We start from the raw sequence: 26753 nt of genomic DNA, 5'->3' as shown, positions 1-26753 counted from the left end.
GAAAGAACACAGAACTGTTAAACTTGCCCGAAATCAGAAGGTATGCTGGGAAGCTTGACCAAGTTAATTTATATTAATATTGAAGAGACAAAGTGTTGTTCAAGAGACTTGCTGTACTTTCAGGGAGATAAGAGCGAGTTAAGATATAAGACCTTGGAAAATTGCGAGAAACTGTCATAATTATTAGCAAGCTGTTTTGCAGCAGCAAAAAAGGATGTAAAAACAGCCATTTTATAGAGTTTTCAAGGAGACAGAACAAGAAGCAGTTCAAAGAAGACGTCAACTAATAATTAACAACTCATTCTCCCAGAAGAAAGGAATGATCATCATTGCTTCTGAGTTGTTCTCCTGGATAAGGTTGTAAGCATCTTTATTTATAAAACTGTTGTGCCTTAATGTCAATAAAACCAATTATTTAGAAAAGTTTTCCAGCCTCATCTGATTTTACCTCTCGTATCCTAAAGTGTATCCTTTACCAAGGGGCAGCCTATACACCGGGCCTTCCTATACTGAGAGGCAGGCTATAAACTGGGCCTTCCGATAGTGAGGGGCAGCCTATATGCTGGGCCTTCCTATACTGAGGGGCAACCTATATGCTGGGCCTTCCTATACTGAGGGGCAGCCTATATGCTGGGCCTTCCTATACTAAGGGGCAGCCTTTCACCTGGGCCTTCCTATACGGAGGGTCAGCCCATATATGGGCCTTCCTATAATGAGGGGCAGGCTATGTATAGGCCTTCTTATACTGATGGGCAGGCTATATGCTGGGCCTTCCCATACTGAGGGTCAACTTATATATTTGGCCTTTCTATACTGAGGGGCAGCTTATATACTAGGCCTTCCTGTACAGAGGGTCAGCCCATATATGGGCCTTCCTATAATGAGGGGCAGCCAATATGGATGTCTCGAGGCAGGAGCCATCGATATGGGATTGTATATGCTACTTCTGGAAGTAGATGTGAAATCGAAATGGAGCGCAAGATGATCAGATTTTGCAAAGCCCTGCTGGCAGATTGTGCTTATAAACATTTAAAATATTTGTATATTCTGAGCCATTTCTTACAAACATTACAGGTGTAAAAACAGCTTCTAATACAGTTTAGCTTCTATTTCAGCAATAAAAACACTGATACCACTGTCTGACTGTCATCTGATGGATCTGTCTGAAATCTGCGATCTAAGATCTCGGAGATCTGACTGAACAGAATTTGCTCCCTCTACGAGAATGCAGCACACACGCTGGCTGTCAGTGCAAAAGAGGTGTCCTTCACAAGGTGATGGCTAAACCAAGTTTAGCAAATACGACGGAGTTCTACCTGAACAAGCTCGAACAGACTGTTAATAACAGTGCATCAGATACCTGAACAAGCTTAAACTGACTGTTGGTTAGTGTGTCAGAAACCTGAACACGCCCGAACTGACCGTTAGTAATATTACGCCAGATACCTGAATACGCTCAAACTGACCATTAGGAACAGTACGTCAGATACCTGAACACACTCAAACTGACCATTAGGAACAGTACGTCAGATCCTTGAACATGCCCGAACTGACTGTTAGTAACAGTGCGTCAGAATACCTGAACACGCTCGAACTGACCATTAATAACAGCGCGTCAGAAACCTGAAAATGTCCAAAGTGACAGTTATTAACAGTGCGTCAGAAACCTGAAAATGCCCGAACTGACCGTTAGTTAGTGCGTTGGACGCCTGAACACGCTCGAACTGACCATTAATAACGCTACTTCAGAAACCTGAACACGTTCGAACTGACCGCTAGTAACACTACGCCAGATACCTGAACATGCTTGAACTGACCATTAGGAACAGTACATCAGATATCTGAACACGCTCAAACTGACCATTATGAACAGTACGTCAGATCCCTGAACACGCTCGAACTGACCATTAGGAACAGTGCTTCAGATACCTGAACAGGCCTGAACTGACCATTAGTTAGTGAGTCAGATACCTGAACACGCTCAAACTGACTGTTAGTAACAGTGCGTCGGATACCTGAACACGCTCGAACTGACCGTTAATGACACTACGTCAGAAACGTGAACATGTTCGAACTGACCGTTAATAACAGTGCATCAGATACCTAAACAGGCTTGAACTGACCATTAGTAACACTACGTCAGAAATCTGAACACGCCCGAACTGACCATTAGTTAGTGCATCAGATATCCTGAATACACTCGAACTGACCATTAGTAACAGTACGTCAGAGACCTGAACACGCTCAGACTGACCATTAGTAACATTACACCAGATACTTGAACACGCTCAGACTGACCATTAGTAACAGTATGTCAGATACCTGAACATGTTCGAACTGACCCTTAGTAATAGTGCGTCAGATATCTGAACAGGCCTGAACTGACCCGGAGTTAGTCCATCAGACACCTGAACACGCTTGAACTGGCCATTAGTCAGTATGTCAGATACCTAAACACACTCAAACTGACCATTAGGAACAGTGCGTCAAATACCTGAACTCGCTCAAACTGACCATTAGTAACAGTACGTCAGATAACTGAACACGCTGGAACTGACCATTAACAACAGTGCATCAGAAACCTGAACATGCCTGAAATGACTGTTAATAACAGTACAATTGATACCTGAACCGGCTCAAACTGACCGCTAGTTAGTTGTATCAGATACCTGAACACGCTCGAACTGACCGTTAGCAACCCTACGTCAGAAACCTGAACACTTCGGAACTAACCATTAACAACAGTGCGTCAGAAACCTGAACATGCCTGAACTGACCGTTAGTAACAGTGCGTCAGATACCCGAACAGGCTCAAACAGACCATTAGTTAGTGCATCAGATACCTGAACTCGCTCAAACTGACCATTAGCAACAGTGCGTCAGATACCTGAACATGCTCGAACTGACCATTAGTAACAGTACGTCAGAGACCTGAACAAGCTCAAACTGACCATTACGAACAGTACGTCAGATCCCTGAACAAGCTCGAACTGACCGTTAGTAACAGTGCGTCAGATTCCTGGACACGCTCGAACTGACCATTAGTTAGTGCGTCAGATACCTGAACACGCTCGAACTGACTGTTAGTAACAGTGCATTAGATACCTGAACCGGCTCAAACTGACCGCTGGTAACAGCGCGTCAGATACCTGAACACACTTGAACTGACCGTTAGTAACAGTAAGTCAGATATCTGAACAAGCTCGAACTGACCGTTAGTAACAGTACGTCAGATACCTGAACAAGCTCGAACTGACCGTTAGTAACAGTATATCAGATACCTGAACAAGCTCAAACTGACCGTTAGTAACAGTACATCAGATACCTGAACAAGCTCGAACTGACCGTTAGTAACAGTACGTCAGATACCTGAACAAGCTCGAACTGACCGTTAGTAACAGTATATCAGATACCTGAACAAGCTCGAACTGACCGTTAGTAACAGTACATCAGATACCTGAACAAGCTCGAACTGACCGTTAGTAACAGTACGTCAGATACCTGAACAAGCTCGAACTGACCGTTAGTAACAGTACGTCAGATACCTGAACAAGCTCGAACTGACCGTTAGTAACAGTGCATCAGATACCTGAACAAGCTCGAACTGACCGTTAGTAACAGTACGTCAGATACCTGAACAAGCTCGAACTGACCGTTAGTAACAGTACATCAGATACCTGAACAAGCTCGAACTGACCGTTAGTAACAGTACATCAGATACCTGAACAAGCTCGAACTGACCGTTAGTAACAGTGCATCAGCTAATGCAGATATTAGGACCACATCTTCGAAAAGGCTCAAAGAACTCAAGTAAAATAATTAAATCAGAGAAAGCAGAACAACGATGAAAAGACAAGTTAGGTTGGAAGCTGCTTTGAAGGAAATCCTGGCGATTCACTGTGAGATTCCCTCTGTGATGTCTGCACTTCCTGACCGAATTTTTTTCAGTTTGTTTATCCCCCAGAAGGAAGTCACTGCACAATTGAACCTTCCTGAACCACTCCCACCCTCCCCCAACTCACCAGCATCCCCATCACATCTCTCCAGAGTGTGCAGAAGGTATCAGGCAGGCCGACCGAGGGGGGCTGAGGCTCACGGGGAGCACTTGGGTCTTCGTCCATCACACTGTTCCCCGTAGCCCACCAACAACAGCAGCTTGCGGCCAAGATTCCCAGGGAGACACTGCAACCGGATCACACTCCTCCAGTCCCTCTGAAGATCTTCGCCATTCTTTGCTCCGGCTATCAATCACTGCAACAGACAAACGGCTACAGTTTCCTCAAGGGGGAGGGGTGGAGAAAGGACCAAGCTCTGGTCAGCGAATCCCCACGGTCTCAGTGAGTAATCCACCCAGCCGGCCACACTTCTGCCCTTCCTACGGCCGCTCCGCTGCTCAGGGAAAGCGAGTGCCCCAGGCGCCTGTCACTTCTCCTGCAATCTCTCTCAAAGTTTCCACAGCAGCTTGGCCAGATGTCTGGGAGAGCCCAACACCAACCGAAAACAACAAGAAAAACTTTCAGCAACTTGTCAAGAAAGAACAGCCTGTTCCCAGCAGAGCGCACGGGTTTCTGTTAGACCGGGTAGAGCTATCGCATTATAAATATATATTTTTTTAAAAACAGTTATTCATCGAAACGTGGGCGAGAAAGGCTCTCAGAATCTGGTGCAGGGCTTCGGACACCCCCCTCCTTCCATCACAAAGTGAACTCTTCCTCCTTCACATGACTGCTTCCCCCCCCCCTCCCACATAAGCACTTGCCTACAAAAGGAGCTCTGATGTCAGACGCTGGTGGAGAACAATCACAGTGTGTGTAAAGTGCTGCATCTGTTTGGCCCAGTATTACTGTAGCACATTCAATCAACAACAACATAACAAAAAAAAAGTTGCAGCTCACAATCAGACTGTACACTTGCGGCTGTGAACTTCAGACACTGGAAAACTCGCCCTTTACTAAAATGTTTAATCCTCTCCGCATTTTGGAATGGTGACATAGCAAAAGCTAAAAGAATGCATAAAATTATGAGGGATTTTGATAGAGTAAATAAGGAGAAACTGTTTCCACTGGCAGGAGGGTCGGTAACCAAAGAACACAGATTTAAAATAATTGGCAAAAGAACCAGAGGGGAGATGAGGAGAAATTTTTTTACGCAGCCTGTTGTTATGATCTGGAATGCACTGCCTGAAAGGGCTGTGGAAGCAGATTCAATAGTAACTTTCAAAAGGAAATTGGATATTACTTGAAAAGGAAAAAATTGCAGGGCTGTGGGGAAAGAGCAGGGGAGGGGGACTAATTGGTAACTCTTCCAAATAGTCGGCACGGGCATGATGGGCCGAATGGCCTCCTTCTGTGCTGTACATCAGCTGTGGCTCAGCCGGTAGCACTTTTGCCTCTGAGTCAGAAGGTCGTGGGTTTAAGTCCCACTCCAGAGACTTGAGCACATAATCTATGCTGACACTCCACCGCAATACTGAGGGAGTGCTGCACTGTCGGAGGTGCCGTCTTTCAGATGAAATGCTAAACTGTGGTCCCGTCTGCCCTCTCAGGTGGACCTAAAAGATCCCGTGGCACTAGAGCAGGGGAGCGATCCCGTGGCACTAGAGCAGGGGAGCTCTCCCTGGTGTACTGGCCAATATTCATCCCTCAACAAGGATCACTAAAACAGACTATCTGGTCATTATCTCATTGCTGTTTGTGTGCAAATTGGCTGCCACATTTCCCTACATTACAACAGTAACTACACTTCAAAGGTACTTCATTGGCTGTAAAGTGCTTTGGGATGTCCTGAGGTCATGAAAGGCGCCATATAAATGCAAGTTCTTTCTATGATTCAATGAGATTTTATTTAACACTATTAAATAACATTAATGAACAAATAATGTAGTTAAATATTTTACAATAGACATCCTTCCACCAATCCCCTCCCATAGGCACATTCGTAAAAGGTAATGATTCTCAGGAATAAGCTCACCCTCTGAATAACCTTTCAAAATACACAATGTTTGATTTCCTTAAATTTCTCATAACCGTTGCAACTTAATTCATCAAAACTATTTGCCGGAAAGTGACACTGATTTTTTTCTTTCTATCAGAGTTTCCTAACTGGCCAGATCCTTTCTTAAGGTTTTCAAACTGACGCCTGTGATTCAGACAGAATCCTTCACTTGGACTTTGAATATTTAACCAGTGAAGTATAAAACTGAACTGGCAGTTGTGATGAAATTAAACTAAGCACAGTGTTGTTTGAGTGTAAATGATCCCTGTCTGCAGTTTGTAACATATGAAACCTCCAACTTAATATTGAAATAAAGGAACCTGAACTGTAGTCATTTATTAAAAAAAACTGTTTCTGTACTGTGGCTGGATTCAAACGAACAAACTTCAAACAACACAACAATACCAGGCAGAAAGTGTCACTTTTTTATGGTTTATAAAAAACTTAACAATTTAGTAGTTATTTTTTTAACTGAACATATTTGAAATATCGAAAAGTGACCATTGAAAAAGATCCGCCCACAGAATGGTGCACCTGACTATGCAGAAAACCTCACCCTCATTGTTTCAGTCGCAAACTGAAGAAACAGGCAGGACCGCTTCAAGCCTGAACTGCAAGGGCATGTGAAATAAGTAACCTTAAAAAAAAACACAAATGCAAATCATATCAACTGGTTTGTGGACTGTTCTAAGAATATGCAGCAAGAACAAGTAGAATATGAAAAGTAAACCCCTCAGGTTTAGGTTGGGAGATGTGCAGCCTGTCGCACTTGTTGGCTGATCGCTTACTCTGAGTGGACTTACCATGTGACATCTAATATGGTGTTATTCTTCCTCGGACTGGCAGCATGTAGTGTGTGCACCTGCACTCCCTTCACGACTGGGTTAGAAGTCTGTCTCACATGAATCCATACTGAGCACTGAAGGGGGATTAATTCTCAACAGCAGAAACAAGTCCAGACGATCCACAATCCGGGATAACAACAGCTCTCACTCCGCTTATTTTCCTGATCTGCATTTTTTTTCTCTCTAAGCAACTATGGTTTATGACAACACGCGCACTTTTGGATATCTCGCCCTTCCCTTTCCAGAACACCCTTCCTTTTCTGGCGACGATGTCATTTCCACCCCAGCTCCTCTCAATGCCAGAATGAGCTGTCATTATCAACAACTTGTGGCTGAAAATTGGCACCGTGACAGCTGCAAGCTCACCTCAAAACCCTGCAGCACAATAAGGCTCCACACCTACCAAACAATAGACATTCTGTGCAAGCAGGCACCCACAGTATAATCTGCAAATCAGTGCACAGAGGAAGCCATTGGCTCTCTTTTTGCCTGCCTCTCTCTAACAATTAACCTCAAAGTGACCTCGGACTTATAACAATTACACTATCTAACTTTAAAGGAACATGACAGTTAAAAAACAGCTCAGTCTTAGAAACAGAATGCTGCACCATGCAAGGTATCGTACTCCGTTTATTCTAAAACCCTGCATCATTTGTGCATCAACCGTACATAGAATTTGCTGCACAGAAACAGGCCATTTGGCCCAACTGGTCTGTGCTGGTGTTTATGCTCCACACCAGCCTCCTCCCTCCCTATCAGCATATCCTTCTATTCCTTTCTCCCTCATGTACCACAGTTACTCCTGGGAGAGAGTCACATTTCCATACTATCGCTTAGAGGATACTGTAACATTTCGGCATGATCTCTCAGGAGGTACTGTATCATTTCCTGACTCTCTCTTTCTCTCAGGAGGTCATTTCAACATTGTCTCAGGAGATACTGTAATATCTTGACAATCTCTCTCAGGGAATACTGTATCATTTCCACGAGATACTATAACATTACCACATTCTCTCTCGCAGGAGATACTGTAACATTTCCATGTTATATCTTGCAGAAGATACTGTATCATTTCCACATCATCTCTCAGGAGATACTGTATCATTTCCACATTATCTTCCAGGAGTCACTGTAGTATTTTCACATTATCTCTCTCAGGAGATATTGTCACACTTCCACATTATCACACAGGAGATACGGTAACATTTCCACATTATGTCTCAGGAGGTACTGTAATATTTCGACATAATCTCTCTCAGGAAATACTGTACCACTTCCACATTATCTCCCAGGAGATTCTGTAACATTATCACTTTATTGTATCATTTCCACATTATTTCTGAGGAGGTACTGTAACATTTCCACATTATCTATCAGGGGATACTGTATCATTTCCATATTTCATTTTCACATCATCTCTCTGGCTATACTGTACCACTTCCACCTGATCTCCCTGGAGATACTGTAACATTACCACCTTATCTCAGATACTGTATCATTTCCACATTATCTCTCAGTAAATATTGTATCATTTCCATATCATCTGTCAGGAGATACTGTAACATTTCCATATATCTCATCTCTCAGGGGATACAATATAATTTCCAAATTACCTCACAGGAAATATTGTATCATATCCACATTACATCTCTGAGGAGATATTGTCACCTTTCCTCAGGAGATACTGTATCATTTCCACAATATCTCCCAGGAGATACTGAAATGTTTCCACATAATCTACCAGGAGATACATTACATAATTTCCACATTATCTCCCACGAGTTACTGTAACATCTCATTATCTGTCAGGAGAGAATGACATGTCCACATTATCTCTCTTATGAGATATTCTGTCATTTCCACATTCTCTCCCAGGAGATTCTCCAATGTTTCCATAGTATCTTTCTCAGGAGATACTGTAACATTCCCACATTATCGCTCAGTAAATATTGTATCATTTTCAAATCATGTGTGTCAGGAGGTACCATATCATTTCTGGAGTTACTGTAATATTTCAACATTATCTCTCAGGAGCTACTGTCACATTTCCACATTATCTCCCAGGGGATACGGTGATATTTCCACATTAACTCTCAGTAATAATTCCACAATATCTCCTAGGGAATACTGTAATATATCTACATTATCTGCCAGGAGTGTGTTACATATCCACATTATCGCTCAGGTGATACTATAGCATTTCCACATTCTTTCTCTCAGGAGACACTAACATTTCCAAGTTATATCTCACTGGAGATACTGTAACATTTCTACATTATTTCTCATAGGAGATACTGTAAAATGTCCACCTTATCTCCCAGGAGATACTGCAACATTACCACCTTATCTCCAAGGAGATACTGTAACATTTCTACATTATCTCTCATCAGATACTATAACATATAGACATTATCTCATGAGATACTGTATCATTTCCACATGTCCTATAACATTTCTTGCACTAGGACCCCCAGATCCCTTTGTACTGCAGTACTTTCCAGTTTCTCGCCATTAAGATAATAACTTGCTCTCCGATTTTTCCTGCCAAAGTGCATACCCTCACATTTTCCAATATTGTATTGCATCTGCCAAATCTCCGCCCACTCACCCAGCCTGTCTATATCCCCTTGTAGGTTTTTTATGTCCTCCTCACTCTCTACTTTCCCTCCCATCTTTGTATCTGCAAACTTTGATATGTTACACTCGGTCCCCTCCTCCAAATCGTTAATATAGATTGTAAAGAGTTGGGGACCCAGCACCGACCCCTGCGGAACACCACTGGCTACTGGTTGCCAGTCCGAGAATGAACCATTTATCCCAACTCTCTGCTTCCTGTTAGATAACCAATCCTCCACCCATGCCAGAATACTACCCCCAATCCAGTGATTCTTTATCTTGAGCAATAATCTTTTATGTGGCACCTTGTCGAATGCCTTCTGGAAGTCTAAATACACTACATCCACTGGTTCCCCTTTATCCACCCTGTACATTATGTCCTCAAAGAACTCAAGCAAATTTGTCAGACATGACTTCCCCTTCATAAAGCCATGCTGACTTTGTCCTATTAAATTATGTTTATAGAAGTGAAGGGAATTCCTAGAAGTAAAGGGAATTAGGGGTTACGGGGAGCGGGCAGGAAATTGGACATGAAGCTGAGTTCGGATCGGTCGAGGCCCTGTGGGTGGCGGAGTGGGCCCAGGGGCTGAGTGGCCGGGTCCTGCTCCTACTTGTTGTGTTCTTTAGATTTGAGGCTAGGATCAGATCAGCCATGATCTTATTGAATGGCGGAGTAGGCTCGAGGGGCCGATTGGCCTACTCCTGCTCCTATTTCTTATGTTCTTATGTTCTAAGTCAGGAGTGCAAAGGAATACTCTCCACTTGCCTGGATGAGTGCAGCTCAAACAACACTCAAGAAGCTCGACACCATCCAGGACAAAGCAGCCTGCTTGATTGGCACCCCATCCACCACCCTAAACATTCACTTCCTCCACCACCAGCGCACAGTGGCTGCAGTGTGTACCATCCACAGGATGCACTGCAGCAACTCGCCAAGGCTTCTTCGACAACACCTCCCAAACCCGCGACCTCTACCACCTAGAAGGACAAGGGCAGCAGGCGTATGGGAACACCACCACCCGCACGTTCCCCTCCGAGTCACACACCGTCCTGACTTGGAAATATATCGCCGTTCCTTCATCGTCGCTGGGTCAAAATCCTGGAACTCCCTACCTAACAGCAGTGTGAGAGAACCTTCACCATATGGACTGCAGCGGTTCAAGAATGTGGCTCACCACCACCTTCTCAAGGGGACTTATGGATGGGCAATAAATGCTGCCCTTGCCAGCTACGCCTATATCGCATGAATGAATGAACATTATCTCTCATGATACTGTAACATTTCCACATTAACTCTCACGAGATACTGTGTCTTTTCCACATCATCTGTGTTAGGAGATAGTGTAACATCTCCACGTTATATCTCTCAGAAGATACTGCAGTATTTCCACATTATATATCTCAAGAGATAATATTTGCACGTTATCTCTCTTGGGAGATACTGTAACATCTCCACATTAGCTCTCAGGGGATACTATATCATCTCCACATTAGCTCTCAGGGGATACTATATCATCTCCACATTATCTCCCAGGAGACACTGCAACATTTCCACGTTCTCTTTCTCAGGAGATACTGTAACATTTCCACATTATGACTCTTGGAAGATACGATAATATGACCACATTATCTCTCTCAGAACATCTTGTAGCATTTCTACATTATCTCTCTCAGCAGATACTGTACTATTTCACATTATCTCTCAGGAGATAATGTCATATTTCCACATTATCTCTCTCAGGAGATACTGTATCATTCCCACATTATCTCTCTCAGGAGATACTGTATCATTCCCACATTATCTCTCTCAGGAGATACTGTATCATTCCCACATTATCTCTCTCAGGAGATACTGTATCATTTCCACATTATTTCTCTCAGGAGATACTGTATCATTTCCTCATTATCTCTCTCAGGAGATACTGTATCATTTCCACATTATTTCTCTCAGGAGATACTGTATCATTCCCACATTATGTCTCTCAGGAGATACTGTAACATTTCCACATCATCTCCCTTGAGAAGCTATTGTCGCATTTCTACCTCATCTGCCAGGAGATACTATATAATTTCCAGATCATCGCTCTCAGGAGATGCTATATCATTTCCACATTATCTATCAGGAGAGATTGTCACATTCCCACATTATTGCTCAGGAGATACTGCAGTATTTCCACATTATCTCTTTCAGGAGATATTGTGATATTTGTATATTATCGCTAAGACACTGACATTTCCACATTGTCTCTCAGGAGATACTGTATCAATTCCTGATTAAATCTCTCAGGATATACTGCATCATTTCCACATTACTATACGATTTCCACATTATCTCTCTCTGGAGATACTGTAGCATTTCCACATTATCTCTCAGGGAATATTGTAGCATTTCCACATTAGCTCCCAGAGGATACTGTATCATTTCCACATTATATCTCAGAAGATACTGTAGTATTCCCACATTGTCTCTCTCAGGAGATATTATAATATGTCTACATTCTCACTAAGATACTGTAACATCTCCACATTGTCTCCCAGGAGATACTGTAACATTTCCACATTATCTCTCAAGATACTGTAATATTTCCCCATTATATCTCAGAAGATTCTGTAGTATTTCCACACTCTCTCTCAGGAGATATTATATTTGTAAATTCTCACTAAGATACTGTAACATCTCCACATTGTCTCTCAGGAGATACTGTATCAATTCCTGACTATATCTCTGAGAAGATACAATATTATTTTCACATTATCTCTCAGGGGATATTGTAGCATTTCCATATTAGTTCCCGGGAGATACAGTATCATTTCCACATTATCTCTCATGAGATACTATAACATTTCCACATTATCATAAAGTTATAGAATGATATTGTGCAGAAGGAGGCCATTCAGCCCATCACGCTGTGCCAGCTCTTTGAAAGAGCTATCCTATTAGTCCCACTTCTTTTGTCCTGGCCCTGTAAATTTTTCCAATTCAAGTATTTATACAGTTCCCTTTTGGAAGTTATCATTGAATCTGTTTTTGCCACCCTTTTAGCCAGTGTATTCCAGATCATTACAATTCGCTGTGTAAAACAATCTTTCCTCATGTTACCTCAGGTTCTTTTGCCAATTGCCTTAAATCTGTGTCCTCTGGTTACTGACCCTTCTGCCACTGGAAACAGTTTCTCCTTATTTACTCTATCAAAACCCTTCATGATTTTGAACACCTCTATCAAATCTCCCCTTAACCTTTTCTGCTCTAAGGAGAACAACCCCAGTTTCTCTCGTCTCTCCACATAACTGAAGTCCTTCATATCTAGTACTATTCTAGTAAATCTCCTCTGAACCCTCTCTGAGGCCTTCACATCCTTCCTGAAGTGTGGTGCACAGAATTGGCCACAATACTTGAGCTGGGGCCTAACCAGTGTTTTATAAAGATTTTGCATAACTTCCTTGCTTTTGTACTCTATGCCTCTATAAATGCAAGGATCCCTTATGCCTTTTTAACAGCCTTCTCAACTTGCCCTACCACCTTCAAAGAATTATGTATGTACACCCCCGGGTCTCTCTGTTCCCGCACCCCCTTTAAAATTGTACCATTTAGTTTATATGGCCTCTTCTCATTCTACCTACCAAAATAAATTACTTCACACTTCTCGGTGTTAAATTGCATCTGCCATGTGTCTGCCCATCTCACCAGTCCGTCTATGTCTTCCTGAAGTCTGTTACTATCCTTCTCACTGTTTACACATTTCTGAGTTTAGTGTCATCAGCAAACTGAGAAATTATGCGCTGTATACCCAAGTCCAGGTCATTTATATGTATCAGGAGATACTGTATCATTTCCACATTTATCTGAGATACTGTCACATTTCCACATTATCTCTCTCAGGAAATACTGTATCATTTCTACATTATCTCTCAGGAGGTACTGTATCATTTCCACATTATCTCCCAGGGGATACTGTAACATTTCCACATTATCTGTCTCGTGATATACTGTCACATTTCCACATTATCCCTCAGGAGATACTGTATCATTTCCACATTATCTCTCTCAGGTGAAACTGTAACATTTCCACATTTTTTAATTTTAAAACATTTTTTAAGAAATCCATTGTCAGGTCTCTTGAACTTTGGATCTTTATGGGGTTCAAGGGTGACTGTCCTTAACAGGCATGTTCATTCAAGTGCGTCTTAATTTATTTGCATATAGCATTAAAACAATTAGATTGGCCCACGATAAAAGGAAGAATTAAAAGAGCTTTTTTTAAACACAATGCACAGTGCTCCTTCAAATGCCAATCATTTTAGGGCTCTGCCAACTTTCCCTGGCCTCGGTGTAACGAGGGTTCACTTTCAATTTCCAATTCAGTGTCAAACTGGTTGTCAGGCACACATGATTTGCTGCTGGGGAAGGGTTACCTAGGCAACAGGGTCGGCTGAGCGAAATTGCTGATTGGCGTGATTGACACAGGATTATGATCTCCGGAATATTGAGCATGTTTGGGAGACGAACGATTTGCAAGAAATCATGCCAGGTTCGATTATTTTTAAATTGCCAGGAATTATAGCATTCGGCCATCTTTCATGCACTATTGAATGCAAAACAAATCCACATTCTGTAGCTTCACCAAATTGGCTGGGGTAAAATATCTTAAGAACAAAATGGCAGCCACATCAATACTCATACAGAAATCCAAACGGAGGAAAAATGTTGGTATGACATCCCTGTAACAAACTGAATGAAAGAACTCAGGTTCCCTGGGACAAACCATTTGAAGGAAAGATTAAGCCTGGAACTAATTCAGCAATCTAATTTTTTTCCTCAAAAGTATATTTAACACCCAGGGATTTGTTAGTTCTATTGCCCCTACTGAAACAACTCAAGCATCTAGAAAATCTCCTTCATTTAGAGGCAGATTTTGCACCAGATCTTTGCTCGTACCTTACCCCTCAGGGTGACTGGCCAGTTTTCATCGAGTGTAAGTCAATAGAGGGTACAATCGTGCCTTTCGCTGGAGGCATAAAACCAGACTGCATAGGGGAGCAACTGACACCACTGAACTCGAATAGATACCTACGACAAACCTGAATTAATAAGACATATAGGAAACTCTGTGTTCTACAGGGAGATAAACATTCCGAAACGTGACAACCCCATAGAACATAAATGCTCGACATATTCCTAAATGTATTCTGTAGGGCTCAAATATTCAACAGATTCCTATATTCTGTATGTAACACAAATACCTGGCTGATTCCTATAAATATCCCTGTAGAACCACAGATGTTTGCAGAATAAGAGGCCATTCAGCCCTTTGTGTCCGTGCCAGCTCTTTGCTAGACTTCTCCAAAACTCATCCCACTGCCCCGTGCTCTCCCCATCGCTCTGTATCTTGGTCTGCTTCAAATATTTATCCAATTTTTCCTTCACAGAAGCAATGGTCTTGGCCTCAACCACTCCCTGTAGCAAAGCATTCCATGCTTCAACAACTCGCTGTGTAAAGACATTTCTCCTCATCTCTCTATTCACTCTCTTAGTGACAACTTTATATCGAGGATCCCTCATCACCGACTCTCCAGCCACTTATAATTTAAAAACCTCTATTAAACCTCCTCTTAGACTTCTCTACTCCAGTAAAAATAGTCCCAATATCTCACGTCTCTTCTCAATATAATAATTTCCCATCCCTGGCATCATCCTGGTGAATCTACTCTTAATTCTCTTTATGAAGTGCCCAAAACTGCACATAAATCTCAAATATCTGACAGATTGCTATATACCCATATGGAACTCAAATAAAGAGCTGATTCCTATATATCCCCATAAAACTCAAATACTAAGACAGATTCCAAATCAGTATAGAACTCAAATACCAATTGGATTCCTATATAGACTCAAATGCTGGGCAGATTCCGATATTTCTGTATAGAACTCAAATTACCTGCAGATTCCTACATTATTATACCATTCCTGTATTTCCATACAAAGCTCAAACATCCATCAAATTCCTATATTATCATCTAGGACTCAAATTCCTGCCAGATTCTTACATTCCATATGGACTCAGATACCAGGTAAATTCCTACAGTATTGTACAGAACTGAAATACTCAACAGATATCTATATTTCTGTATACAACTGAAATAACCAACAGATTCCTATATTTCCATATAGAACTCAAATTCCCAGAAGATTCCTATATATCTATATTGAACTGAAATACCCATATGTTCATATGGAACAAATTGCCAGCAGATTCCAATATTTCCTTATGTGACTGCTTTACACGTTACAGCTATACACTCCTTTAACTGACCTTTCACCCTCTGCATATCCCTTCATCCTCGGTAAATGAACAGTCCGTTACAAGATAAAACTCCTGCACATCCTATACCAACCACCATTCATCAATCCACCTTTTAATGAAAATCTTGTCTATTTTATTTCCCTTCATTTGTTGTGTGGTACCTGGATATATCACACTAAACACGTTCATTTGGGTTAAAGAAAACCCCTTTTCCCACTGCCCATCACCCACCTTGTTGGAGTAAGGAAGTTTGCTCATATTAATGTTGCCTCGAAGTCGTTTATCCCTGATCTTCAGTATGAGTTTGGAATAAATGACCCTCTTCTTGTGGCCTGCTCTCCTGTTTGATGCCATGTCACTTTGCAGTTCTCTACTGGTTCCTCGTACTCTCCTCCACAGCACGGTCCTCAGTCTGGGCCGGTATTCCTCCAGGTTGTTATTAATATAGGGTTGGCATGGGGATGCAGCCCGTGGTTCTAAAGTGAAGTAGACCACAGTGCCAGTTTCTTCTTCCTCACGGAGTCGTGCCACAGCGGCCTTGATGAGTTGCCGGTGTCCGGGAGCCTCAACCCCGATAGCGTCTAGGTCAGGCTCCCCGATCTGCTTACAAACCTCCAGGTCGTCATAGCCGTTGTCCATGAAGGATTCAGCATACTGGGACAACTTCAGGCTCTTCAGCCACTCCAGCACAATGTTAGCACCCATGGGGCAAAGGGAGATCCAAATACAGTGGTCACTGAGTGAGTTGGGATTGGGATTGGATTAGGATTAGGGATGCATTGGGATTTGATTTAAAATTAGGATTACATTTAGGACACGATTAGAGTAAGAATTCAGGTTAAAGTCAGTATTCGGATTAGCCTTGTTATAAGAGTTGGGATTAGGATTGCGATTAGGATTGGGGATGGGATTAGAATTAGGATTGGGGATGGGATTAAAATTAGGGTTATGGATGGGATTTGAATTAGGGCTGGGAGGCTGGGTTAGGGTTGGGGATGGGATTAGGATTGGGGATGGGATTAGGATTAGCGTTGAGGATGGGATTAGGATTAGCGTTGAAGATGGGATTCGGATTATTGTTGGGGTTGGGATTCGGATTAGTGTTGGGGTTGGGATTGGGACTGGGATTCGTATTGAGGATGGGATTAGGATTATTGTTGGGATTCGGATTGGGATTAGTGTTGGGATTCGGATTAGTGTTGGAGTTGGGATTAGAATTAGAATTGGGGTGGAATTTGAAGTAGGGTTGGTGTGGGATTAGAATTAGGGTTGGGGGTGGGATTAGAATTAGGGTTGGGGGTGGGATTAGAATTAGGGTTGGGGGTGGGATTAGAATTAGGGTTGGGGGTGGGATTAGAGTTGGAAATGGATTAAGGTTGGGATTAGAATCGAAATTGATCGAGATAAAATTTGGGATTGGGATTAGGATTGGGGTTGGGCTGGAGTACGGGTCCAACCCCTCAAACACTCCCTCCGATCAGGTCTGGGTTGAGATTCTCTCCAGTTCCGCTGCGCACACCCCCCGCCCCGCCCCGCCTCTCCTCCGCTGCTCACCGCCCGCAGTCTCTTTCCCTTCAGGCGGACCGTGCGCGACTCCCACTGGCTCTCCCTCCCGGTTGCCGAGGCTCCAGTGCCGCACTGTCCTGGACTGTCTCTGCCTGGGGCCAGCCCGGCGGCTCGTTCTCTACCGCTGTTTCCAGCTCTTCATCTCCGGCCAGGCGGCCGGCTGCAGCCGCCTCGATCACCACCAGGCGGCGCTGCGGGACCATTAGGCGGGCCGGGTGGGAACAGCGACCCCCAGCGATCAGCCTACAACCTGCATCCGGCTGATCACCGAGCTTCAGGCTCCCATCTCCACTCCAGCACTGGGCACCAGGCTCCAAGCTGCCAGCTGCACACCAACACCCAGGGCAGCCTGAACCCAGCTGACTGGCAACATCAAGTTGAGCTGATGATGGGCCCAAAAACCCAAGCAGGTTGATCTCAGCCCAGTGGGAATAACGGTTTGATCCAACCGCAGCCATTCAACAAAATGCCAACAGGCTTAGCAACCCAACAGCAGAAGGTTGATTGAAGCCCAGCAACAAATGTGGGCTAAGCTTAGCCCAGCACCAACACCAGCAGGACCATCTTAGCTCAAGAGCATAACTAGCTACAGGTCCCAGCCCAGCACCAACATCAGCAGGACCATCTTAGATCGAGAGCAAAACTAGCTACAGGTCCCAGCGGAGCACCAATACCAGCAGGACTATCTTTGCTCCAGAAGAAAACGAGTTACAGGTCCCAGCCCAGCAATACCTTCTGATCGAATCCAATCCAGATGCACCACTGGGCTTCTCCTGGTTTAGCACCACCAACAGGATGATTCTAACTCGTCAGCAGCAACCTGATCCCAACCCAGTAACACCAGCAGGAAGATCCCAGCTCAGGAACACCACCATCAAACTTATAGCCAAGCAGCAACACTAGAAGGTGAATACGAGCCTAGCAAGATAAACAAGCCAATCAGAGCCCAAAATAGGAACAGGAAAAGGCCATTCAGCTCCTCAAGCCTGTTCCGCCATTCAATTCGATCATGGCTGATCTGTATTTCAACTTCATTCACCTGCCTTGGTTCCATAACACTTAATACCCTTAAGTAACAAAAAATCTATCAATCTCAGTTTTGAAATTTTTAATTGACCCCCAGCCTCAACAGCTCTTGGAGAGTGTTCCAGATTTCCACTATCCTTTGAGTGAAAAAGTGCTTTCTGATATCGCCCCGAACGACCGAGCTCTAATTTTAAGGTTAAGCTTCCTTGTTCTGGACTCCCCCACCAGAGGAAATAGTTTCTCTCTCTCCACCCGATCAAATCCTTCAATCATTTTAAACACCTAAATTAGATCACCCCTTAATCTTCTATACTCAAGGGAAAACAAACCAAGTCAAAGCAACCTATCCTAGCAAGATTGATAACCTAATCCCAGCCCAGAGGCCAGCAGAAACACCAGTAGTTTGATCTTACCCAAAAAGCAACACCTGTGGCCTAATCCTAGTTCAGGAACACTTGGTGTTTTTTTTATTCGTTCATGGGATGTGGGCGTCGCTGGCAAGGCCAGCATTTATTGCCCATCTCTAATTGCTCGAGAAGGTGCCTTCTTGAACCGCTGCAGTCCGTGTAGTGAAGGTTCTCCCTCAGTGCTGTTAGGTCAGGAGTTCCAGGATTTTGACCCAGGGACGATGAAGGAACAGCGATATATTTCCAAGTCGGGATGGTGTGTGACTTGGAGGGGAATGTGCAGGTGGTGTTGTTCCCATGTGCCTGCTGCCCTTGTCTTTCTAAGTGGTAGAGGTCGTGGGGTTGAGAGGTGCTGTCGAAGAAGCCTTGGCGAGCTGTTGCAGTACATCCTCTGGATGGCAAACACTGCAGCCACGGTGCGCCAGTGGGTGTGAATGTTTAGGGTGGTGGATGGGGTGCCAATCAAGCGGGCCACTTTGTCCTGGGCGGTGTCGAGCTTCTTGAGTGTTGTTGGAGCTGCACTCATCCAAGCAAGTGGAGAGTATTCCATCACACTCCTGACTTGTGCCTGGTAGATGGTGGAAAGGCTTTGAGGAGTCAGGAGGTGAGTCACTTACTGCAGAATACCCAGCCTCTGACCTGCTTTTGTAGCCACAGTATTTATGTGGCTGGTCCAGTTAAGTTTCTGGTCAATTGTGACCCCCAGAATGTTGATGGTGGAGGATTCGGCGATGGTAATGCCGTTGAATGTCAAGGGGGGGGATGGTTAGACTCTCTCTTGATGGAGATGGTCATTGCCTGGCGCGAATGTTACTTGCCACTTATCAGCCCAAGCCTGGGTGTTATCCAGGTCTTGCTGCATGCGGGCACGGCTTGCTTCATTATCAGAGGGGTTGCGAATGGAACTGAATACTGTGCAATCGTCAGCGAACATCCCCATTTCTGACCTTATGATGGAGGGAAGGTCATTGATGAAGCAGCTGAAGATGGTTGGGCCTAGGACACTGCCCTGAGGAACTCCAGCAGCAATGCCCTGGGGCTGAGATGATTGGCTTCCAACAACCACTACTATCTGGAGAGTTTTCCCCGATTCCCATTGATTTCAATTTTACTAGGGCTCCTTGGTGCCACACTCAGTCAAATGCTGCCTTGATGTCAAGTGCAGTTACTCTCACCTCACTCTGGAATTCAGCTCTTTCATCCATGTTTGGACCAAGGCTGTAATGAGGTCTGGAGCTGAGTGGTCCTGGCGGAACCCAAACTGAGCATCGGTGAGCAGGTTATTGGTGAGTAAGTGCCGCTTGATAGCACTGTCGACAACACCTGATTGACAGTAGACTGACGGGGTGGTAATTGGCCGGATTGGATTTGTCCTGCTTTTTGTGGACAGGACATACCTGGGCAATTTTCCACATTGTTGGGTAGATGCCAGTGTTGTAGCTCTACTGGAACAGTTTGGCTAGAGGCGCGGCTAGTTCTGGAGCACAAGTCTTCAGCACTACAGCCGGGATGTTGTCGGGGCCCATAGCCTTTGTTGTGTCCAGTGCACTCGGCCGTTTCTTGATATGACATGGAGTGAATCGAACTGGCTGAAGACTGGCTTCTGTGATGGTGGGGATATCGGGTGGGGGCCGAGATGGATCATCCACTCAGCACTTCTGGCTGAAGATGGTTGCAAATGCTTCAGCCTTGTCTTTTGCACTCACGTGCTGGACTCTGCCATCATTGAGGATGGGGATGTTTACAATGTCTCCTCCTCCCGTTAGTTGTTTAATTGTCCACCACCATTCACGACTGGATGTGGCAGGACTGCAGAGCTTTGATCTGATCCGTTGGTTGTGCAATCGCTTAGCTCTGTCTACAGCATGTTGCTTCTGCTGTTTAGCATGCATGTAGTCCTGAGTTGTAGCTTCACCAGGTTGACACCTCATTTTCAGGTACTCCTGGTGCTGCTCCTGGCATGCTCTTCTACACTCCTCATTGAACCAGGGTTGATCCCCTGGCTTGTCGGTAATCATGATGTGGAGATGCCGGTGATGGACTGGGGTTGACAATTGTAAACAATTTTACAACACCAAGTTATAGTCCAGCAATTTTATTTTAAATTCACAAGCTTTCGGAGATTTTCTCCTTCCTGAGGAAGGAGAAAATCTTTTATTTTAAATTCACAAGCTTTCGGAGATTTTCTCCTTCCTGAGGAAGGAGAAAATCTCCGAAAGCTTGTGAATTTAAAATAAAATTGCTGGACTATAACTTGGTGTTGTAAAATTGTTTACAATTGTCGGTAATGGTAGAGTGAGGAATATGCCGGGCCATGAGGTTACAGATTGTGCTGGAATACAAATCTGCTGCTGCTGCTGATGGCCCACAGTACCTCATGGATGCCCAGTCTTGAGCTGCTAGATCTGTTCTGAATCTATCCCATTTAGCACGGTGATAGTGCCACACAACACGTTGGATGGTGTCCTCAGTGTGAAGACGGGACTTCGTCTCCACAAAGACTCTGCGGTGGTCACTCCTACCAATACTGTCATGGACAGATGCATTTGCAACAGGTAGATTGGTGCGGACGAGGTCAAGTAGGTTTTTCCCTCGTGTTGGTTCGCTCACCACCTGCCGCAGGCCCAATCTGGCAGCTATGTCCATCAGGACTCGGCCAGCGGTAGTGCCACCCTACTGGGTGTGAACCTAGACCAGCTACACCAGCAGTCTTAACCCAGCACAACACCACCAGCAGGTTCACCAATGTTGAAGCTTTCCTGGATTGGCTAATAATGCCACAATCCTCAAGTTCAGTTGCAACTTTAGGCTGACACAGCCCAGAAACCACCAGCAGGTTGATCCCAGCCCAGCAGCACCAGCAGCCTAATCCCAGGACAACATCAGTGTAAGCTGATCTCAGCTCAGCATTACAAGCTGGCTGGTCCCAGACCAGCAACCCCTGCAATTTTTCTGATCCCAGCAATGGCAGAAGATTGATCCCAGCCCAGCAACGGCAGAAGATTGATCCCAGCCAAGCAACACCAGCAGATTGATCCCAGCCCAGCAACACCAGCAGATTGATCCCAGCCCAGCAACACCAGCAGATTGATCCCAGCCCAGCAACACCAGCAGATTGATCCCAGCCCAGCAACACCAGCAGATTGATCCCAGCCCAGCAACACCAGCAGATTGATCCCAGCCCAGCAACACCAGCACCAGCAGATTGATCCCAGCCCAGCAACACTAGCAGATATTCCCAGCCCAGCAACACAGGCAGATTGATCCCAGCCCAGCAACACCAGCACCAGCAGATTGAACCCAGCACAGCAACACTAACAGGTTGATCCCAGCACAGCAACACCAACAGGTTGATCCCAGCACAGCAACACCAGCAGGTTGATCCCAGCACAGCAACACCAACAGGTTGATCCCAGCACAGCAACACCAACAGGTTGATCCCAGCACAGCAACACCAGCAGGTTGATCCCAGCACAGCAACACCAGCAGATTGATCCCAGCCCAGCAACATAGGCAGATTGATCCCAGCCCAGCAACACCAGCAGATTGATCCCAGCACAGCAACACCAGCAGGTTGATCCCAGCACAGCAACACCAGCAGGTTGATCCCAGCACAGCAACACCAGCAGGTTGATTCCAGCACAGCAACACCAGCAGGTTGATTCCAGCACAGCAACACCAGCAGGTTGATCCCAGCACAGCAACACCAGCAGGTTGATCCCAGCACAGCAACACCAGCAGGTTGATCCCAGCACAGCAACACCAGCAGGTTGATCCCAGCACAGCAACACCAGCAGGTTGATCCCAGCACAGCAACACCAGCAGGTTGATCCCAGCACAGCAACACCAGCAGGTTGATCCCAGCACAGCAACACCAGCAGGTTGATCCCAGCACAGCAACACCAGCAGGTTTATCCCAGCACAGCAACACCAGCAGGTTGATCCCAGCACAGCAACACCAGCAGGTTGATCCCAGCACAGCAACACCAGCAGGTTGATCCCAGCACAGCAACACCAGCAGGTTGATCCCAGCACAGTAACATCAGCAGATTGATCCCAGCACAGCAACACCCGCAGATTGATCCCAGCACAGCAACACCCGCAGATTGATCCCAGCACAGCAACACCCGCAGATTGATCCCAGCACAGCAACACCAGCAGATTGATCCCAGCACAGTAACATCAGTAGATTGATCCCAGCACAGCAACACCCGTAGATTGATCCCAGCACAGCAACACTAGCAGATTGATCCCAGCACAGCAACACTAGCAGATTGATCCCAGCACAGCAACACTAGCAGATTGATCCCAGCACAGCAACACCAGCAGATTGATCCCAGCACAGCAACACCAGCAGGTTGATGTTAAAATTGGATAACTAAGTGGTGAAGGATAGAATACTAGAACCTGGTCTTCAGTTGCTTCCAAGCCTTTATTCACAGAGATTCTCCTTATACACACCCCACACCCAAGCTAAGCTCCCCTACAAAAAGGATACAAGAGAGTCCCCAATTGATACCCACCACCTGAATGCAGTTAACACTAACACCAGCAGATTGATCCCAGCACAGCAACACTACCTGTGTTGACTATTGTTGACGGTTGTCTAGATCCACTCATAATGTCATGATTCTCAAACTCAGCAATATTAGTCTAATCCCAGCCCAGCAACACCAGCAAGGTAATTCTAACCCAGCAATAATACCAAGGGGGGTTATCCCAGCCCAGAAACAGGAGAAGCTTGATCCCACCCAAGCACCATCTGAAATCTGATTCCAGTCCATTAACACCAGCAGGATAACCTCAGCTCAGGAACACCACCATCGGGCTCCTAGTAAGTGGCAACACCAGAAGGCTCATGATCCGAATCCATCCAGATAATCAAGCTGATCAAAGGCTGCCAGCAGCATCACAACCCAGTTCGTTCTCGCACAGCAACAGTGTAGGGCCTGAAACTCAGGTCCTGTGCACTGGCAGGGCCGTCTCGTGCCGGGCGCAAATGGGGCAGAGAACCGGGGAGGGGGGGGAAGAGGGCAGAGAGTCAGGGGGTAGAGAGATGGGGAGCAGAAATGCAAGGGCAAAGAGCCAGAGCACAGAGAGCCAGGAGCCAGAGACGGAGTGTAGAGAGACAGGGGTAGACAGCCGGAGCGTGGAGAGACGGGACGCTAAGAGACGGAGGTGGACAACAAAGGACGTTACACCACAGTAACAGAGAACGTCATTCGTGACTTTGATTAGGACAGCTTAAGTGCTGTGCAACGGGTGAAAACCTGATTGGAGAGATTCAAACAGGGAGTCGCCAGAGAGATGGGCACAGATTTGGGAGGCGACAACGTATTCAAGGAGAGTGAAGGAAGGTTGGATATGGGACAATAGTTTACAAGGTGAGAGGGGTCGAGGGGGTATTTTTTTTTAAGGGGATGCTGATGGCAGTTTTGAAAGAGAGGTCACAGTGCCAGAGGAGAGGGAACCATTTACAATATCAGTCAGTATGGGGGCCAGGAAGGGAAGTTAGGTGGTCAGCAGTTTCGTGGGAATGGAGTCAAGGGAGCAGGAGGTGGGTCTCATGGATGAGGTGAGGCATTGGGGAAGATGGGATAAAAACGAGAGAGAGATAGGGGTTCAGGGCTAGGGTGGCGGGTGGCTTAGGGAAGGAGGAGGAAGCATCAGAGGCAGCTAAGTGAATGGTCTCAATTATAGTGACAAAGAAAAGTCATCACACTTGTTGTTAGAGGTGATGGTGGATGGGGGCAGGGGTGAAGGTTGGTAATGGGGAAAGGGGTTTAAGGAGATGATTGATAATGAAGAAAAAAGGCCTGAGGATTATCTTTGCTCTCCAGGATGATCCTCCAGTAGTGAGAGGAGAGTGAGGTCCAATATTGCTTGATGTGGTCCAACCAGATCTGGTGATGAGCCAGTTGTGCACCAGATATGCTCAAGTCTGCGCCCCTTGGATTCAAGGGAGCGAAGATGGGACCATACCAGTGGGAACGACCAAGAGAGGAGACAGTCAAGGTTTTTCTGGGGATAAGGGCATCAAAAGGTGGTGAGGGAGTGCTTGAGCAACACCAACAGGCTGATTTCAGCCCAGCAACAACAACAAGCTGAGTAATGTTGAGGGCTGTTGGATTGACTGATGGAGCTAATTTCTCTCTTTGGCCCACCAGTGTAACCCTGCTGTAGGCCCTAATTAATATGCAGGGTGGGCTCCCAGTGCTCTTTGTGCCTTCTACTGGGAGCCCGCCTTGATGTGAGGGGAATCTAGTACTGCTGCAGCAGTTGAAAGAGCCAAGGCAGTCAGATTGTGTCTGTAACAATTTGGTTCACTTGGGGGGTGGGGGGTGGAGGGAGTGGGAATGAAGCCCCCAAATTTACAAACTCTTCAGTTGAGATGTTATTGGCTGAAATCCGACAAATGAGAACCCAGCTTTTTGACTCTTGGGGAGGGAAGTCCACAAAGGGCAGTGAGTGCCTCCAGCAACCACCACATGGCTACATAATGCCGGAAGAAATTCACCGACCTCACCAGGACAGGCAAGGTAACAGGAGGCAGTCATATTCTGTAACAATGTACTGTAATAAGCAGGTTTCCTCATTGCAACTACCTTGCCTTCACTGCATTGAACACCATCTGCAACCTCCCAGCAATGTGCAAGAGGTACCACAATACCCTTCATGCCCTCTTCTTTCCCTCACATGCAAGGAAGCAGTAGAAAACTCTCATGATCTCATTTCCTGCACCCATTAAGGAGTGCCTTCGAACACTTGGGTTACATTCCATATGATCACAAGCAGAGTACCTTCACATTGCATTGCTAATATTACTTACACTACAATAATTGCTTATACTACTAATACTGCTTACACAACAAACTGGTCAATCTCTCGTGTTACTGATGGGATGCTGGAGGATTTAATGTTTTATAAGGAAATGGAAATACTTTGCTGTTGGCAAATGAGATGATGTGGAGTTGGGATGAGGTGTTGATTGTGTAATGATTTTGGGGTTGTTGATTGTGCGATGATTTTGGTGGTGTTGATTGTGTGGTGATTTTGGGGGATGCTAATTGTGAGATGATTTTGCAGTTGTTGATTGTATGATGATTTTGGGGGTGTTGATTGTGATGATTTTGGGGGATATTAATTGTGTGATGATTTTGGGGGTGTTGATTGTGTGATGATTTGGGAGAGGGTATTGATTGAGTTGATTAGAGAAGGGGTGTTGATTGTGTGATGATTTGGAAGAGGATGTGGCAGGAGTTTAGCGGAGTGGGGAAGTGAGATGTATTGTGGGGTACTAAGCAGGTTCGGGAGACTAATTGGGTGAGGAAAGAATGCAGGATGGAGGAGAGCTAGTCTATTGAATAATGAAGGGGTCCAGATGTGTAGCGAGTAGCTAAGGGGGAAGGGAGTATTCTTCTGAGGGGAATTAGAATAGTCAGTAATCAAGGGATAGGAAAAATTTAAATTTCATTCACTCAGCCACACATTACTATTAAATTAATTTGGTGGATTCTATTCGCTTACCGACACTAAACATACCAGCACACACTATAATGAATTGATTAGTGAAGAACATACTAACATACGAAATAGGAGCAGGAGTAGGCCATCCGGCCCCTCGAGCCTGCTCCTCCATTCAACAAGATAATGGCTGATCTTCTACCTGAACGCCATTTTCTTGCACCATCCCCATATCCCTTGATGCCTTTAATATCTAGAAATCTATCGATCTCTGTTTTGAATGTACTCAATGACTTAGCCTCCACAGCCCTCTGATGTAGAGAATTCCAAAGATTCACCACCCTCTGAGTGAAGAAATTTCTCCTCATCTCAGTCCTAAATGGCCTACCCTTTATTCTGAGACTGTGACCCCTGGTTCTAGATTCCCCAGCCAGGGGAAACATCCTCCCTGCACCTATCCCGTCGAGCCCTGTAAGAATTTTGTATGTTTCAATGAGATCACCTCTCATTCTTCTAAACCCTAGAGAATACAG

General features: G+C 45.1%; 1 protein-coding gene across 3 annotated transcripts in view; it reads right to left on the bottom strand.

The window, feature by feature from the left end:
• The window catches only part of sash1a (SAM and SH3 domain containing 1a), a 98334-nt gene extending 81159 nt beyond the window's left edge, over positions 1 to 17175 (bottom strand). Inside the window, exon 1 of one of the 3 annotated variants that reach the window (XM_067989336.1) lies at positions 15989 to 17175. In XM_067989336.1, coding sequence (XP_067845437.1) covers positions 15989 to 16462 — 474 coding nt within the window. In that variant the 5' untranslated portion in view covers positions 16463 to 17175. Of the gene's footprint in view, positions 1 to 4022; positions 4682 to 6797; positions 7016 to 15988 lie in introns of those variants that run through there. The other 2 variants (XM_067989338.1, XM_067989337.1) reach the window with 2 other exon arrangements.
• Positions 17176 to 26753: the final 9578 nt, after the last annotated feature.

This window comes from Heptranchias perlo, chromosome 8 (genome assembly GCF_035084215.1).
Source record: "Heptranchias perlo isolate sHepPer1 chromosome 8, sHepPer1.hap1, whole genome shotgun sequence".
NCBI lineage: Eukaryota > Metazoa > Chordata > Chondrichthyes > Hexanchiformes > Hexanchidae > Heptranchias > Heptranchias perlo.
This window is presented reverse-complemented; position numbering and strand designations above follow the sequence as displayed.